This window comes from Chelonoidis abingdonii, chromosome 14, assembly GCF_003597395.2.
Source record: "Chelonoidis abingdonii isolate Lonesome George chromosome 14, CheloAbing_2.0, whole genome shotgun sequence".
NCBI lineage: Eukaryota > Metazoa > Chordata > Testudines > Testudinidae > Chelonoidis > Chelonoidis abingdonii.
This window is the reverse complement of record NC_133782.1, coordinates 41,247,076-41,260,841: the sequence shown is the minus strand read 5'-3', so window position 1 is coordinate 41,260,841 and position 13,766 is coordinate 41,247,076. Positions and strand designations below refer to the sequence as shown.

General features: G+C 43.8%; 1 protein-coding gene across 1 annotated transcript; it reads right to left on the bottom strand.

Moving 5' to 3' along the window:
- Positions 1-3,188: 3,188 nt before the first annotated feature.
- LOC116820443 (olfactory receptor 5V1-like) lies at positions 3,189-4,115 on the bottom strand. The gene has a single exon (XM_032772916.1). It carries the CDS (start codon positions 4,113-4,115, stop codon positions 3,189-3,191), a length of 927 nt encoding a protein of 308 aa, XP_032628807.1.
- Positions 4,116-13,766: the final 9,651 nt, after the last annotated feature.

Genomic DNA, 13,766 nt, shown 5'->3' with positions numbered 1-13,766 from the left:
ACGTGCATTACTTTGCATTTATCATCATTGAATTTCATCTGACATTTTTGTTGCAGCTCAACTTCAATGGAAATAAACTAATATTCACCAGATGGAGATCTAGCCCCATATTTCCATAGGTCCATATCCATAAAAGTTCAGAACCCCCATGTTTAGTTGGCTACAGGCCAGATTTTTTTAAGGTATTTAGGCACCAAAGCCTAATCTGCTTGACACTAGGAGAAGGGTTCTTTGCTGTGGATCACAAACAGAGATAGGTGCCTCCTTCTAGCCCCAATGTAGGCACCAAACAATTGTGAATGGGCTGGGGCTCAGCTAGCAGCAACCTCATGTGTCATCAGCATCTTGGTGGAAGTGGTTCAGACCACATGGATATTTAACCTCTCCTTCTGTAGCTCCAACCACATCCACCACTTCTTCTGTGACATCCCATCAGTGATGAAGATGGCATGCACGGACACCTCCAAGATCAAGATCATTTTCTTGGCCATGTCAGGACTATTCATCATGAGCCCTTTCCTGTTGATAGTCCTGTCCTACGCCTACATTATTGCCACCATCCTGAAGCTGCCATAGACAGAGGGAAAGTGGAAAGTCGTCTCCATGTGCTCTTCCCACCTCATGGTGGTCACTTTGTTCTATGGACCTGCTCTTATCACCTATCTGAGGCCCAAGTCCAGCTACAGCTCAGAGAGTGATCAGGTGATTTCCCTCATGGACAAGGTTGTGACACCAGTATTTAACTCAATAATATACACACTGAGGAACAAAGTGGTGAAGGAAACCTTTAGGAAAATGGTAGAGAAAAGCATCTTTTCACATTGCTAGAGAAATTAGAGAAAGAAAAGTAGAGTTAGTCAGAATTGGAAGAATGGGAGAAATCCACTAGCATTTTATTGATTCCCTCCACCCCCGGCTCTCATTTATTCCTTGACCTGTTGCTATCTGCAGGGAGGAAATGACCTGTTCTGTAGGAAAACAAGTAGGAAAAATCATGTTTAAAAAATATGTACTTTTCTAATCTAAATGTTAAGGATTTTTGTTTACCAAACTTCTGAAATTCAAAATCTTTTGACCAGATTGAAAGTTGATTGAAAAAGAAATGAGAATATTTAGTCAAAGTGCTGTCTCCAAAATATATCTTTATAAATTTGAAATGTTAGAGGAAAAAATATACGTATGTGGTTGAAAATGAGAAGTGTTTCAGAACATCTCCGCTTTGTGAGTGGGTGTAAACCTCGCAATTTTAATCAATATTTCAATAGTATAAAAATTCCCAACAGTTCTATGTTGAAATCCATTAAGCTTTCTCTTTTCCTGCTCTGTCTCTCTGGTGCAACATTTTTTGGCTGACTCTTGAAAGCATTTCCCCAGACCTCCCTCTGACCAAAGTCTCAGGCCTTGTGAATGACTTTCTATCTAATATTCTGATAGAACTTTACAAGCCTAAATTGTGTATGTCACAAAATGGCTCTGTGAGGTAGATCTTAATTTCCATTATGTTCTGTGCAGGTGCAGATGTCTATGCTAGCAGATCTGATTGTAGCATCAGGATGTATATCATAGATTCCTTGATTTTAAAGCAATGGGAAACCATTATTGTCATCTAGTCTAACCCCTGCCTACAACAGGCCAGAGAATTTCATTCAGTCCTACATCAAGTATGCACCAAATATACTGTACATTAGATATACAAAATAATGACTGTGTTAAATACTTTTCAAACTACTTGAGGGTCTGAGTATAACAATATTGCACTAAATACCTGTGTATACTGTACATATGTGTATGATAATTATCTGTGTATATTCTGATGTAGAGAAACTCTTTTGAGTGCTTGTCCACTTGTGTCCCCACCTACAGGTAACAAATACCACATTTAAAACCTCTGCACCTCGCTAAGCATTCATGTGTATTCCTAAAACGAATTTATAAGCAGCTTAAAATGTACACCCACATGAACAAACTGAGGTGAATTGCCTGTCAGTATACGATTCCTTTTATTATTATACATTGCAACAAGCAGGGCCAGCTCCAGGCACCAGCTCAGCAAGAAGGTGCTTGGGGTGGCCAAGGGGAAGGGGCCGCACATCGGGCTCTTTGGCAGTAATTTGGTGGCAGGTCCCTTGGTCCCTCTTGGAGGGACCTACCACAGAAGAAGAAAGCGGTGCAGTGGAGCTGCTGCTGAAGTGCCGCCGATTGTGATTGCCGCTTTTTTTCTTTTCTACTGCTTGGGGTGGCAAAAACCCTGGAGCTGGCCCTGGCAACAATCTAGGTGGAGGCAGAATTATTAATCTATCTGAAATTCTAACTGAGGATTTACTGTAAATATTTTTTTCCAAAGATACAAACACCAGAGTTTTGGACTTACCATGTGGAACCAGAAGAAATCAGGTAGCAGCAACACACACACACACACACACACAAGCAAGCAAGCAAATACTTTACTGCCTCAGGGCTTTAGCGGGGAGGGGAGGAGTAGGGCTACAGCATCAGGGTGAGGGAGGTCAGGGCTCCAGGGAGGGATGGAGTGAGCGTTCAGGGCTTTAGATTTGAGGGGAGCTCTGGAGCTCGGGTCTTCAGCCCACAGGTGGCACTGGGGCTAGGGACTTTAACTATGAGGGGAGCAGTGGTTTTGGCCCCAGCGCTGTCCCTGTAACTAAAACTCCGAGCCCCAGAGCACCCGCCCCCCCCCCGCCAGAAGCAGAGCGGTGAGAAGCTCCCAGCTCTGCTTCAGCCCCCTGGGTCCATTCCCAGCTTTGTTCCTATTGTTAACATTAAATGATACTTTGTCTTGAGAAATGTGGTCGCTGCATTCTTTGTTGGTGGCCACAGCTCCTGCAGTCAGACCTCTTTGTGTGTACAGTGAAATCCACGTTTACTGACATTTACCAATAAAAATGTAGCTGTAATGTCTTTATGTCTTTCATGCAACTCACTCAACATTCCTTATAATTTGCCATGCTTGTTTACAGAAAAGAGAGAGTAAGAAATGAACACAAAAATTAAAAACCCAGATACAGTATCATGTTCCCAAATGAATAAGAATTGAATCAATGCTGTTTGTGGGTTTATACTATAAGTTATTTGTAAATATTTGGATGATGATGGTGCTGCAGAAGAAGCAGAAGAAGAAGATGAAGAAACTGAAGGCAGCAACAGGCGAAGAAGAGGTGAATAATATTCATTCACATCCTATGTATCACGTATTTCAAAGCTTCTTTCACATCCTTGTTCCGCATTGTATAAATGATGGGATTTAACATTGGTGTTAAGACGCTATATAATACAGAGATCAGTCTGGCGCTACTTGGTGAGTAACTTGAACTGGGTCTCAGGTAGGAGAAGATAGAGCTGCCATAGTACAGAAGGACCACAGTCAGGTGGGATGAACAGGTGGAGTACGCCTTCCTCTTCCCCTTGGAAGAGGGCATCTTCAGTATGGTTGAGATAATGTAAGTGTATGATAGAAGGATGCAGGCAAAGGGGGTCCAGGCTATGAAAAGGCCAATGCAGAGCAACAGAAGTTTGTTGAGAGAGGTGTCCCCACATGACAGCTCCAGCAACGGAGGGATATCACAGTAGAAGTAATCAATATGGTTGTCTCCACAGAAGGGTAACCAGAAGGTGAAGACTGTGTGTATTGCAGAGTTAAGGAAGCCACTCACCCAGGAGGCAGCTGCCAGCTGGAGACAAATGCTTTTGTTGATGATCAGTGTGTAACGCAGCGGGTTACAGATGGCAACATAGCGGTCAAAGGCCATCACTGCCAGCAGGAGGCACTCAGTGCCCACGAAGGAAAAGAAGAAGTAAAGTTGCAGCACACAGCCTGTGTAGGAGATGTTGCTCCTCTCTGACAGGAGATGAACCAGCATCTGGGGGATGGTCGTGGTGGTATAACAGATGTCCAGAAAGGACAGGTTCCCAAGGAAGAAATACATGGGAGTGTGGAATCTCTGGTTCACCAAGGCAAGGATGATGATGCAGGTGTTCCCAAATAGGGTGAAGAGGTAAGTGAACAAAAACCCACTGAAGAGTGATAGCCACATCTCCTGGAGGCTGGAAAATCCCGAGATGATGAACTCCTTCAACACAGTTTGATTTCGTCTCTCCATGCTTCAACATTCAATGGTGTTTCTTCCAAGAAATGGGAATAAAATTTTAATAGTAATCTTGTTATAAGATATACAAACGTTCCACTTGAAAACATGAATGTACCTGAGAGATTATTTCTTTTGCGGGGGGAAAGTCATTACAGAATATGAGTCACTCAGATACATTGTCGATGAAACTTGTATATTAATACCTGGAACTTATAGAGTGCCTGCCATCCGATATTTTTTTCCAAAGATACAAATACCAGAGTTTCGGACTTACCGGTCAACAGGACACCATGTGGAACCAGAAGTAATCAGGCAGCAACACACACACACACATACACACAAGCAAGCAAGCAAATACTTTACTGTCTCAGGGCTTTAACCGGGGGGTGGGGCATGATACATTATCCCCATTTTACCAATGGAAAAGGCAAAAAGAGTTGACCTGACATAAACAAGCTCATAGAGCAGGCCCAGTGTCCCTTCCACTAGATCACAGAGCTCTCCACTGCCTTTATCCAACTCAGTGACAATCCTTCCATAGGATTCAGTGGGCTTTATATCAGGCCACTGGTAACTAAGCAAAGAGACAGGAAGAAAGAAAAAAACAATATACTAAATAGATTAGATAGATAGATAGATAGATAGTGTAACATAGTGGGGATTTTCCCTTGTTATGTTGTATGTGTGCCTATGTGAGTCTTACTGTTTTGTATTAATGCTGTGTGTGCCTCAGTTTCCCTGTATATTGCACCAATGTCTAGATGGTGAGAATAAGGGTGTGTGACTATTGGTTGTGGGGGTGATCCAGCTGCCTGCACAGATGCTATCGTAACCGCTTGTTAACCTGAGACCCAGGAGGGGGCTGTGACCAGGTGACTCTTGGCCTGGGAAGTGAGACAAAGGCCGGAGGAGGAGCAACGGGCAGGGCAGGGACAAGGCAGCTGGAAGCGAGACAGTCTCAGGTGGCTTGGGGCACACAGGGAGGACCAGAGCCCTGGCTCTGGACTTCCCTCCCCCCATGATGGACTTGGCTGAAAGTCACTAATTTCTGTGCTAACAACTTCTGTTCTACACTGTGTTCATGTTGACTAATAAACCTTCTGTTTCACTGGCTGGCTGATAGTCATGTCTGACTGCGGAGTTGGAGTGCAGGGCCCTCTCCCTTCCCCAGGAGCCCTGCCCAGGCGGACGCACTGTGAGAAGCACACAGTGTGGAAGGGGTTGCTGAATGCTCTGAGGTCAGACCCAGGAAGGTTGAAGCTGTGTAAACTTCTTGCCCTGGAGACAGTATGCTAGGAAGCAGGAGGCATGCTCCCCCAAAGTCCTGACTGGCTTTATATGGAGTAGTTACAGAGCACAGCCCTGATGACTCCATGATAGATAGATAGATAGATAGATAGATAGATAGATAGATAGATAGATAGATAGATAGATGTGTATGGAGATAGCTAGATAGCTGGATTAAAAGTGCAATGTACCATGTATACTTGAATAGAGTTTGTGTGTTTGTATATTTTTGTGTGATTGCATTATCACTGTGGGTGCAGTGTTTGTTGTGTAGGGTGCATGGAAAATTGTGTTTTATTTGACGATGTGTATACTTTGGTGTGTATCTGTTTAGAAAATGTGCACTTCATTTTTTTGTTGTTGTGCAAGTGGTCACGCCACAAATTTCTATTTAAGTTGCATAATTTTCATTTACACTGAACTAAATTATCAAGATACCTAATGCAGTTAAGAACAGAATTTAGTCCATTGTACCCACACACGCGCCTACACAAAATGCATAAAAATACACATACACACACAACAAACCTAGAGAGTGACATCTACACAACACCCACATTCTCAGGGAAGTCCTTTCAGGCACAGAATAAAAAATCCTGCTCAAACACGTTCCCCATGGAGAGACTTAAATAAAACTACAGGTGTACAGAGACGTTCAAGTAGACAAATGTACAACAGAAAACCCAGCAGACTCACAAATGGAGCCAAGACCAGTGTAGCTGCATTTACACCAGCTATGTATCTGGTTCATCAAATTCAAAAGAACTTCACTGATTTACCTCAGCTGGGGTTCTGCCCCGTTATATTCCTTTACCGATTAGCAGACACCGCTAGACTTAGTCATACATTATGGATATGGCTGGTTGAAAAATATTCATTGAATCTTTTTAAAAAAGAGTGGAAAACTGGGTTTTCAAAAACAATGAAAATGTTCATGGGAAGTTTCTGCTTTCTTGTAATTGTTTTCGATTTTTCAATGGGGGCGGGAGGGGGAGGGGGACCTACAAATTTCTAGCAGCTTTACATCAGCCACCTTTCCTCCTGCTCCTCCTGCTCCTGCTCTGTGCCTGTTTCAGTGCTAGCCCACCCCTTTCCCAGCCTGCACTGGCTCCTGCCTCAGCCGGCTGCCTGCTGATTCTGATATCCTGTCCCACTCTCGCCTCAGGAACATCAGCAGCTGCAGTGTCTGCTCTGGAGGGCAGCCGGGCCACACCTGAGAGGAACTGAGATCCTGCGCACTTGGTCAAAATGCTTGGAGGGGGAAGCTGAGCCCAGTCCAGAGGAACCAGAGCTGCAGGAGCTAGGGCCACCCAGAGGTGAGGGCAAGTGGGGCAATTTGACTCAGGCCCTGCAGGGGCCCCCATGAGAGTTTTTCGGGGCCCTGAAGTGGGGTCCTTCACTTGCTCCAGGGGCCCTGGAAAACTCTCATGGGGCCCGGGTTCCCAGAACTTCTTCCGCTCTGGGTCTTTGGCGGCAATTCGGCGGCAGAGGGTCCTCCCACTCTAGGACCCACCGACAAAGTGCCACGAAGACCCACGGCGGGGGGTCCTCCCGCTCCAGGACCTGCCAAAGAAGTGCCCCAAAGACCCATGGCAGGGGTTCCTTCTGCCCTGGGACCCACCGCCGAAGTGCCCTGAAGAACTTTGGCGGGCGATCCTTCTGCCCCGGGACCCACCACTGAAGTGCTGGGTCTTCGGCAGCAATTTGGCAGCGGGAGCTTCCCAATGCCAAAGACCCCAGGCCCCCTGAATCCTCTGGGCGGCCCTGGCAGGAGACCCCACTGCTGCATGAGTCATGGAGACACACACAAAAGTCATGAAGAAATGGGAAAATCACCATCTCTCTGACTTGTTTCTTGCTGTGACAGCCTTAAAACCCTGTGAATAATGATTAAAGAGCACCCCCACATTTTAACCACTTCCCTACCTCATTCAGTGCCATTCCATGAGTGAGAATGAGATCCCAGAGTGCCAAGAGGAAAAGCACTAGCCAAACCAACAGCTAACAGCCCAGACACATGGTTCATCCTGTCTAGTCAGAAACTTCTCTTCCAGCCAGTGTGGTTAGATTTACCTCTCATATGCTGGAATACAGGTGGACCAGTTCCTGTTCTTCTAGACAGCGAGGATTCTCTGGTGTGTCTGAGGGATTCTCAAATCTGTGGAGAGACAAGAGACTACTCCGTTGATGAAGATATTTTAGATGTCTTTGAAAATTACATTGCAAATAGATAGTCGAGAGGCAGATTGATGAGACATTCATTAAGATGACTAACCTTGATACCGAGACACGATGCACAGTAACTTATATAAGACTGAGAGAAAAAGATGAAGGACAATTCTGTAGATTAGATACATAAAAGTAAGTTAGAGTGAGTGATGAGATGTGAGATAGAGATAAAAAATTCTGGAGACAATTTAGGTGTTGATGGCTCCAGAAAATGAACTTGGAGGCCATAAGAGTAACATAGGAAAATGCCCCAGACTGTCTCTTACTTACCTTCCCACTTGTGATCCACTGCTTTGTTTCTGAAACTCATTAACCTACAGCAGAGAAACTTCTCTGCTAGAGAATCTCAGACGTAGATCCTTTCTATATTGTTAAGTGACAGCTGGGATCAAATCCCCAGGGTTCTCTCTGACAATGGGTGCCCAGGAGATTAGTAATTGCATTCTGTATGTAAACATTTTAAATCAATTAAATCAACTCAGCAACACAGAAACAGCCATTCCATTCAGAGATGTCCTAGTCCAGATTGCAAGGTACTTGTTGATCTAGGTGAAGGTAGATCAGTTCTCCAAGCATTTCCTGTAAACATATTCTTCATCATTGTTAAACTGTATTTGCTGCACTAAAAACCTGAGCCTTTAGAACCTGGACACTTTTCCTAAGCTTCCCAGGTACAAATACATGTCATAAGGAGGTATCATTAGTATTTATAGATTTCAAGAAAAAATATAATTGATTGCTAGGCCAAAAACTTTTAGCAATAACTGTCAGTGACATCAACAACACAGCTCTTAGTGGAACTGATATGAAGTCTGACTAGACTGTAATGGGACACTGTCCACTTGATCATGACCAAACCATCATGCTGGGAACTAACTGCCCTACTTTGTTGGCACTCTCAGGATGGAGCTGAGAACGCACTGGACCATGGGAAGTTCCTATCTCCCCTTTCAGCCCTGTTCCCCCAAACTCTTTAACCAGGGAGCAAACATGAGCATTCAGGGAAATATAACTATTAATAAATACATGACAATTAAATATTAACCATACTTTGCACATAAGGTTAAAGCAAGAATATTAGTTGTTAGATTTGAGATTCACATAAACAGACAAATATTTAGACACACAGAGAGATAAACTCATCTCTATCTATCTATGTATCTATCTATCTATCTAAATCATTTTATACTTCTACCTATCTCCATAGCATCTGAGCGCCTTTCCCATAAAATCAGTAGCAATAGAGAAGTACCTAATTGACTTCAAAGTGTTGGACATTCCTCCCTTTTTGAGATACCAGCTCGTCTTGTGGAAGGTTTTCTTGGTTTTGGATTTTGGGAGAGAAGGGGTAAAGTCGAAGTAGGTGTCACAGAATCCTACATCATGGGCCAGAAGGGGGCATTGTGTGGCAAGTATGAGGATTGTGGAAGTGGGAAGGTGGAAAAGCTTTCCCAAAGGTTTTGCAGTGTTTCCTAAAGACGGAAAATGGATTCACCTCATCTGACCCTGGAAGCTCCTTCCACTATCAGATTCCTCCATCCAAGAATGCCTTCTTCCCAGTTCTCATGCATTTCATCCTCAGCTTTGTGATTTTGAATATTACCGGGCTCCTAGGTCCTACAATGATACTTACAGAAAATTGAATGCATAGACACAATTTGAATCAGATACAAATGTACACACACAAGTACAATGGTGTATGCACAAACACAGACAAACAAACAAATGTCTACAGACCCACAAACAAGTATAATGGAATGCATAGGTATGTGAACATACAAAGACATAAAGCTGTGATCTTCAAAAGAGTCCAGACGAGTTAGCCATTCAGATCCCATAGCCCTTTCAGTTTGATTCAGGCACCTAAATCTCTTAGGGGTATTTGAAAATCCCAGTTTCAGCCTACATGTGCAATCACACACACATCTACAAGCACACCGAAACTGACCCAGAAACACACCCAAGTGGCCATACAGATATGACTATACAATCCCATAGGAATGTACAGTCAGAATCTCTTTCATGGTCATGAATTGGTAAGGAACGAATTTGCTGAAAGTGACAAGTGAAAACTTCACTATTTTACAAAGGTATAAATTAGAGCTATTGTAACTCTCTCTCTCTCCGTTGTCTGGTTAAAATATCACACCTGTGGCGTTGCCTGAGTGCTGTACTCCCTTGTGGAGAGAGAGTCCAGAGGAGAGCAACAAAAATGATCAAAGGGTTAGAAAATCTGACATAGGAAGATAGGCTAAAGATACTGGGCCTGTTTAGTCTTGAGAAAAGACAGCTAAGGGGGACCTGAAAACAGTCTTCAATACATTAAGGGTTGATACAAAGAGGACAGGGATCAATTGTTCTCCATGTCTGTTGAAGGCAGGACAAGAAATAATGGGCTTAATCTGCAGCAAGGGAGATTTAAGTTAGATATTAAAAAAAGCTTTCTAATAATTTGGGTAGTTAAACTCTGGACTAGGTTTCCAAGGAGGCTGTGGAATGCCCGTCAATGGTGGGTTTTAAGAATAGGTTGGACAAACGCCTGTCAAGGCTGGGCTGGGTTTCCTTGGTCCTGTCTCAGAGCTGGGCACTGGACTTGATGACTCCTCGAGGTCTCTCTCAGCTCCACATTTCTAGGAATCTCTGACAGTTACAACTGTCTAAATGACTCCTCAACTCCCACCAACAGCATTTTCTATTAAAAAAAACAAAAACAAAAAGAAAACACCTGGGATATTCACTGACACAAAGTTTATGAACGCACAGTTATAGTTGTACGGTGCCAGTGATATATCAGGCCTATGTGCTTTAGCAATTTTGTGATTGTCACCTTCACTGAGACCTTTGCTTTCGATTGTAACCTCCTTGTTGGTTTAGGACACCCAGGTGCTAGTGAAAACAAGTCCAGTGCTGACAGCATCAGTCTTTTCTGAACACTGCTGCCCATGCTAGGGAGCAGGATGCCTTGTAAAGCGCTGAGAGGGAGAAATCCATGACTGGTCATCAACGTGGACTAAAAATTCTGTCCTGGGACAATTGGGTTTCTGCTGGCAGGCCTGCTGACATTCATTGACTCTCAACGCAGAAGCAAACAGGGGTAAGATCCAGAGCAGGGAAATTCCCCCGACCCAAGCACATGGAAACAGGATGTGCTGGAGAGACTGTGCTTAGCTATGGATGCTGACCAGAACTAGGTCTGCTGGGGTGGTGAGATCAGACTGACGGGGATGCACCGAGGATGTAGTTTTCCTAAGATGTGTAACTCTGGTGTTGTGTTGTAAAGAGTAAAGTGCATGCATCTCTTGCTTTCCTGCTGCATTGTTCCAAAAGGGTGTGTCTGGACTCCAGGTGAGGGGGAAGGTCTATAAGTAACTGGATGATGGGAGAAATTAGACCTTTGTTTTGTTGTCTAAGCCAGTTGGACTGCAGACTCCCACTGCTCAAGAAGGGTGTCAGAGACTCATAGACTCATAGACTTTAAGGTTATAAGGGACTCTAATTACCCTCTAATGTGACCTCCTGACCATGTGCTATGGCTGGCAGTTGGAGGCTGTGAGCTTCAAGGAAGGTTTGAAAGCTAAAAGCCTCTGGTAATAGGCTGAGCCTTAATCAGTGGGCAGGGCATTCACACAGGCTAGAGCTTTATAAAGCCACGCACAAGCGACCAGGGAGTTTTGTGAACAGGGGCTGCTAACGGGGAGTTTCGGAAGGGAGTTTGGAAGGGGAGTGGGAAGGGAGCGGAGGTCTCTTGTTGGTTCTATCTGTGCCCCTTTAGTCCCCTTAAAATCTATAAACTAAACTCCTTTCAAAACTTCTTGCTTTAAACAACTCTTACATTAACTAGGAGGCAATGCAGGCAGAAGCCCAGCAGCAGAGTGGGGGCCATCCAGTTTATTGCACTGAGTGTAGCATGTATGATTACCTGCAGTGTGGGCAGGTGGCATATGTGTGCAGTCTGTGCAAGGAGCTCCTGGCCCTCAGAGACCACGTACGGACTTTGGAGGCCGGGGTGGCGGAACTGGAGGAGCTAAGGGAGGCAGAGAGGTATGTTGATGAGGCTTTCCGGAACACTGTAGAATTGTCCCACCTCCAGTCAGACAGCCCCTGTGCTGTTGAGGAGGATGAAAGGCCCAGGGAAGCAGAGCAGTCAATGGAAACAGAGGGAAACCTTCCCATAGTTGGGACCCTCCTTCCGGATGGTGCTGGGGTTGCCTCTCGCACTGAGGTTACCTCTCCAGGGGAGGGAACTCCAGTTGCTAGGAAAAGGCAGGTGTTACTAATGGGAGATTGATCAATTAAACTTAAGAACTGGTTTTGTGATGACCGGGAGAACTGATGGGTGACTTTGCCTGCCCTGTGCGAAGGTTGCAGAATATCTCGAGGCATCTAGACAACTATATATGTGTAGTGCTGGGAGGAGCCGTGTCGTGGTACATGTAGGTACAATGACATAGGAAGGGTAGGAAGATGTCCTGGAAGCCAAATTAGGCTGCTAGGGAAGATAAACTGAAATACAGGACCTCTATGGTGGCATTCTCAGAAATGCTCCCAGTTCCACATGCAGGACCAGGTAGACAGGCAGAGCTTCAGAGTCTCAATAGCGACGGTTGTAGAGCGAAGGGGTTACGTTCATTAGAATGGGAAACTTTTTGGGATGGGGGTAGTCCTATACAGGAGAGATGGGTTCCACACTAAACCAAAGTGGAACCAGACTGCTGATCTAGTAAAACATTAAAAAGGTTGTAGAGCAGTTTTTTAAAAACTAGGATATGGGGACTGCTGCAGAGAAAGCATGTGGATTGGACACAGACTTCTCTTAGGGAAAGAGTTTAATGATAAGAACTCCAAGGTTATAGTCAGGAGCAGAGGATGGAGAGGATAATGTAAAGGGCCAGATCAATGATAAACAGTACCATAAAAAAAGAAAATCTGAACACATCAGAATAAGGGCAAGGACAAATAAACAAGGACATATTTTTAAAGTACTTGTTACAAAAATGCTAGAAAGTCCCAAAAATAAATGGGTGAACTAGAGTGCCTTGATGATAAAGAAGGATATTTAATACAATAGGCATCCAGAAACCTGGTGGATCTGAGAGCAATCAATGGACCACAATAATTCCGGGGTACCAAAAATATATCGGAAGGACAGAGCAGGTGTGCTGGGAGGAGTGGCCACTATAATGTGAAAGAAAATATAGATTTCATGAAGTAAATCTTAAGTGATCCCATGTTCCATAGAAATCTCATGGATAGAAATTTCTCTCTAATAAAAATATAACATAGAGATCCTAGTATTGACCACCTCACCAGGTACAGTAATAAAGTGATGATGAATGCTAAGGGAAATTAGAGAGCTATCAAATAAGAACCCAATAATAATGAAGGATTTCATTTATCAGCCATATTGAATGGCATGAACAATTCACTTCAAGATGAAAATGCAGAAATAAAAAATTCTCAATAACTTTAAATGACCTACTTCATGGAGCAATTCTAGACGGGAACTCACAAGGAAGAGGTCAACCTCTTAGATTTAATCCTGAGTGGGAGTGCAGGAGCTGGTCAAGAGGTACTATAAGCAGGATCACTTAAATAGTGACCATAAATAACAATAGCATTCAAATCCCTGTGGTTGGAGAAACATCTCACAGCCCGAAAACTGTGCAACTTAATTTCAAAAGGGGGAACTATGAAAAAATGAGGGGGTTAGTTAAACAGAAGTTAAAGGTACACTGACTAAAGTTGAAATCCCCTGCAATTGCATGGGCGCTTTTAAAGACCACCATAAAAAGAGGCCCAACTTCAATCGTGTACCCCAAATTAAGAACAACACAGGTAAAAAGAACTGAAAAAGAGCCGCTGTGGTTTAAACAACCATAGTAAAAGAAGCAGTGAGAGATGAAAAGACCTTCTTAAAAAGTGGAAGTCAAATCCTAGTGAGCAAATAGAAAGAGCATAAACAACTGCCAAATTAAGTGCAAGAACATAATAAGAAAAGCCAAGAAGGAGTTTGAAGAACAGCTAGCCAAAAAAATCCAAAGATAAAACAGAAATTTTTTAAAGGTACATCAGAAGCAAGAGCCGCTAAAACCACCCAAATGGGCTTGATGATCAGATACAAAAGGAGTAAAGCAATAAAGTCATTGG

Bases quoted from the DNA above. Each gene is read 5' to 3' on its own strand.
- LOC116820443 (XM_032772916.1), bottom strand. From the start codon at position 4,115: ATGGAGAGACGAAATCAAACTGTGTTGAAGGAGTTCATCATCTCGGGA.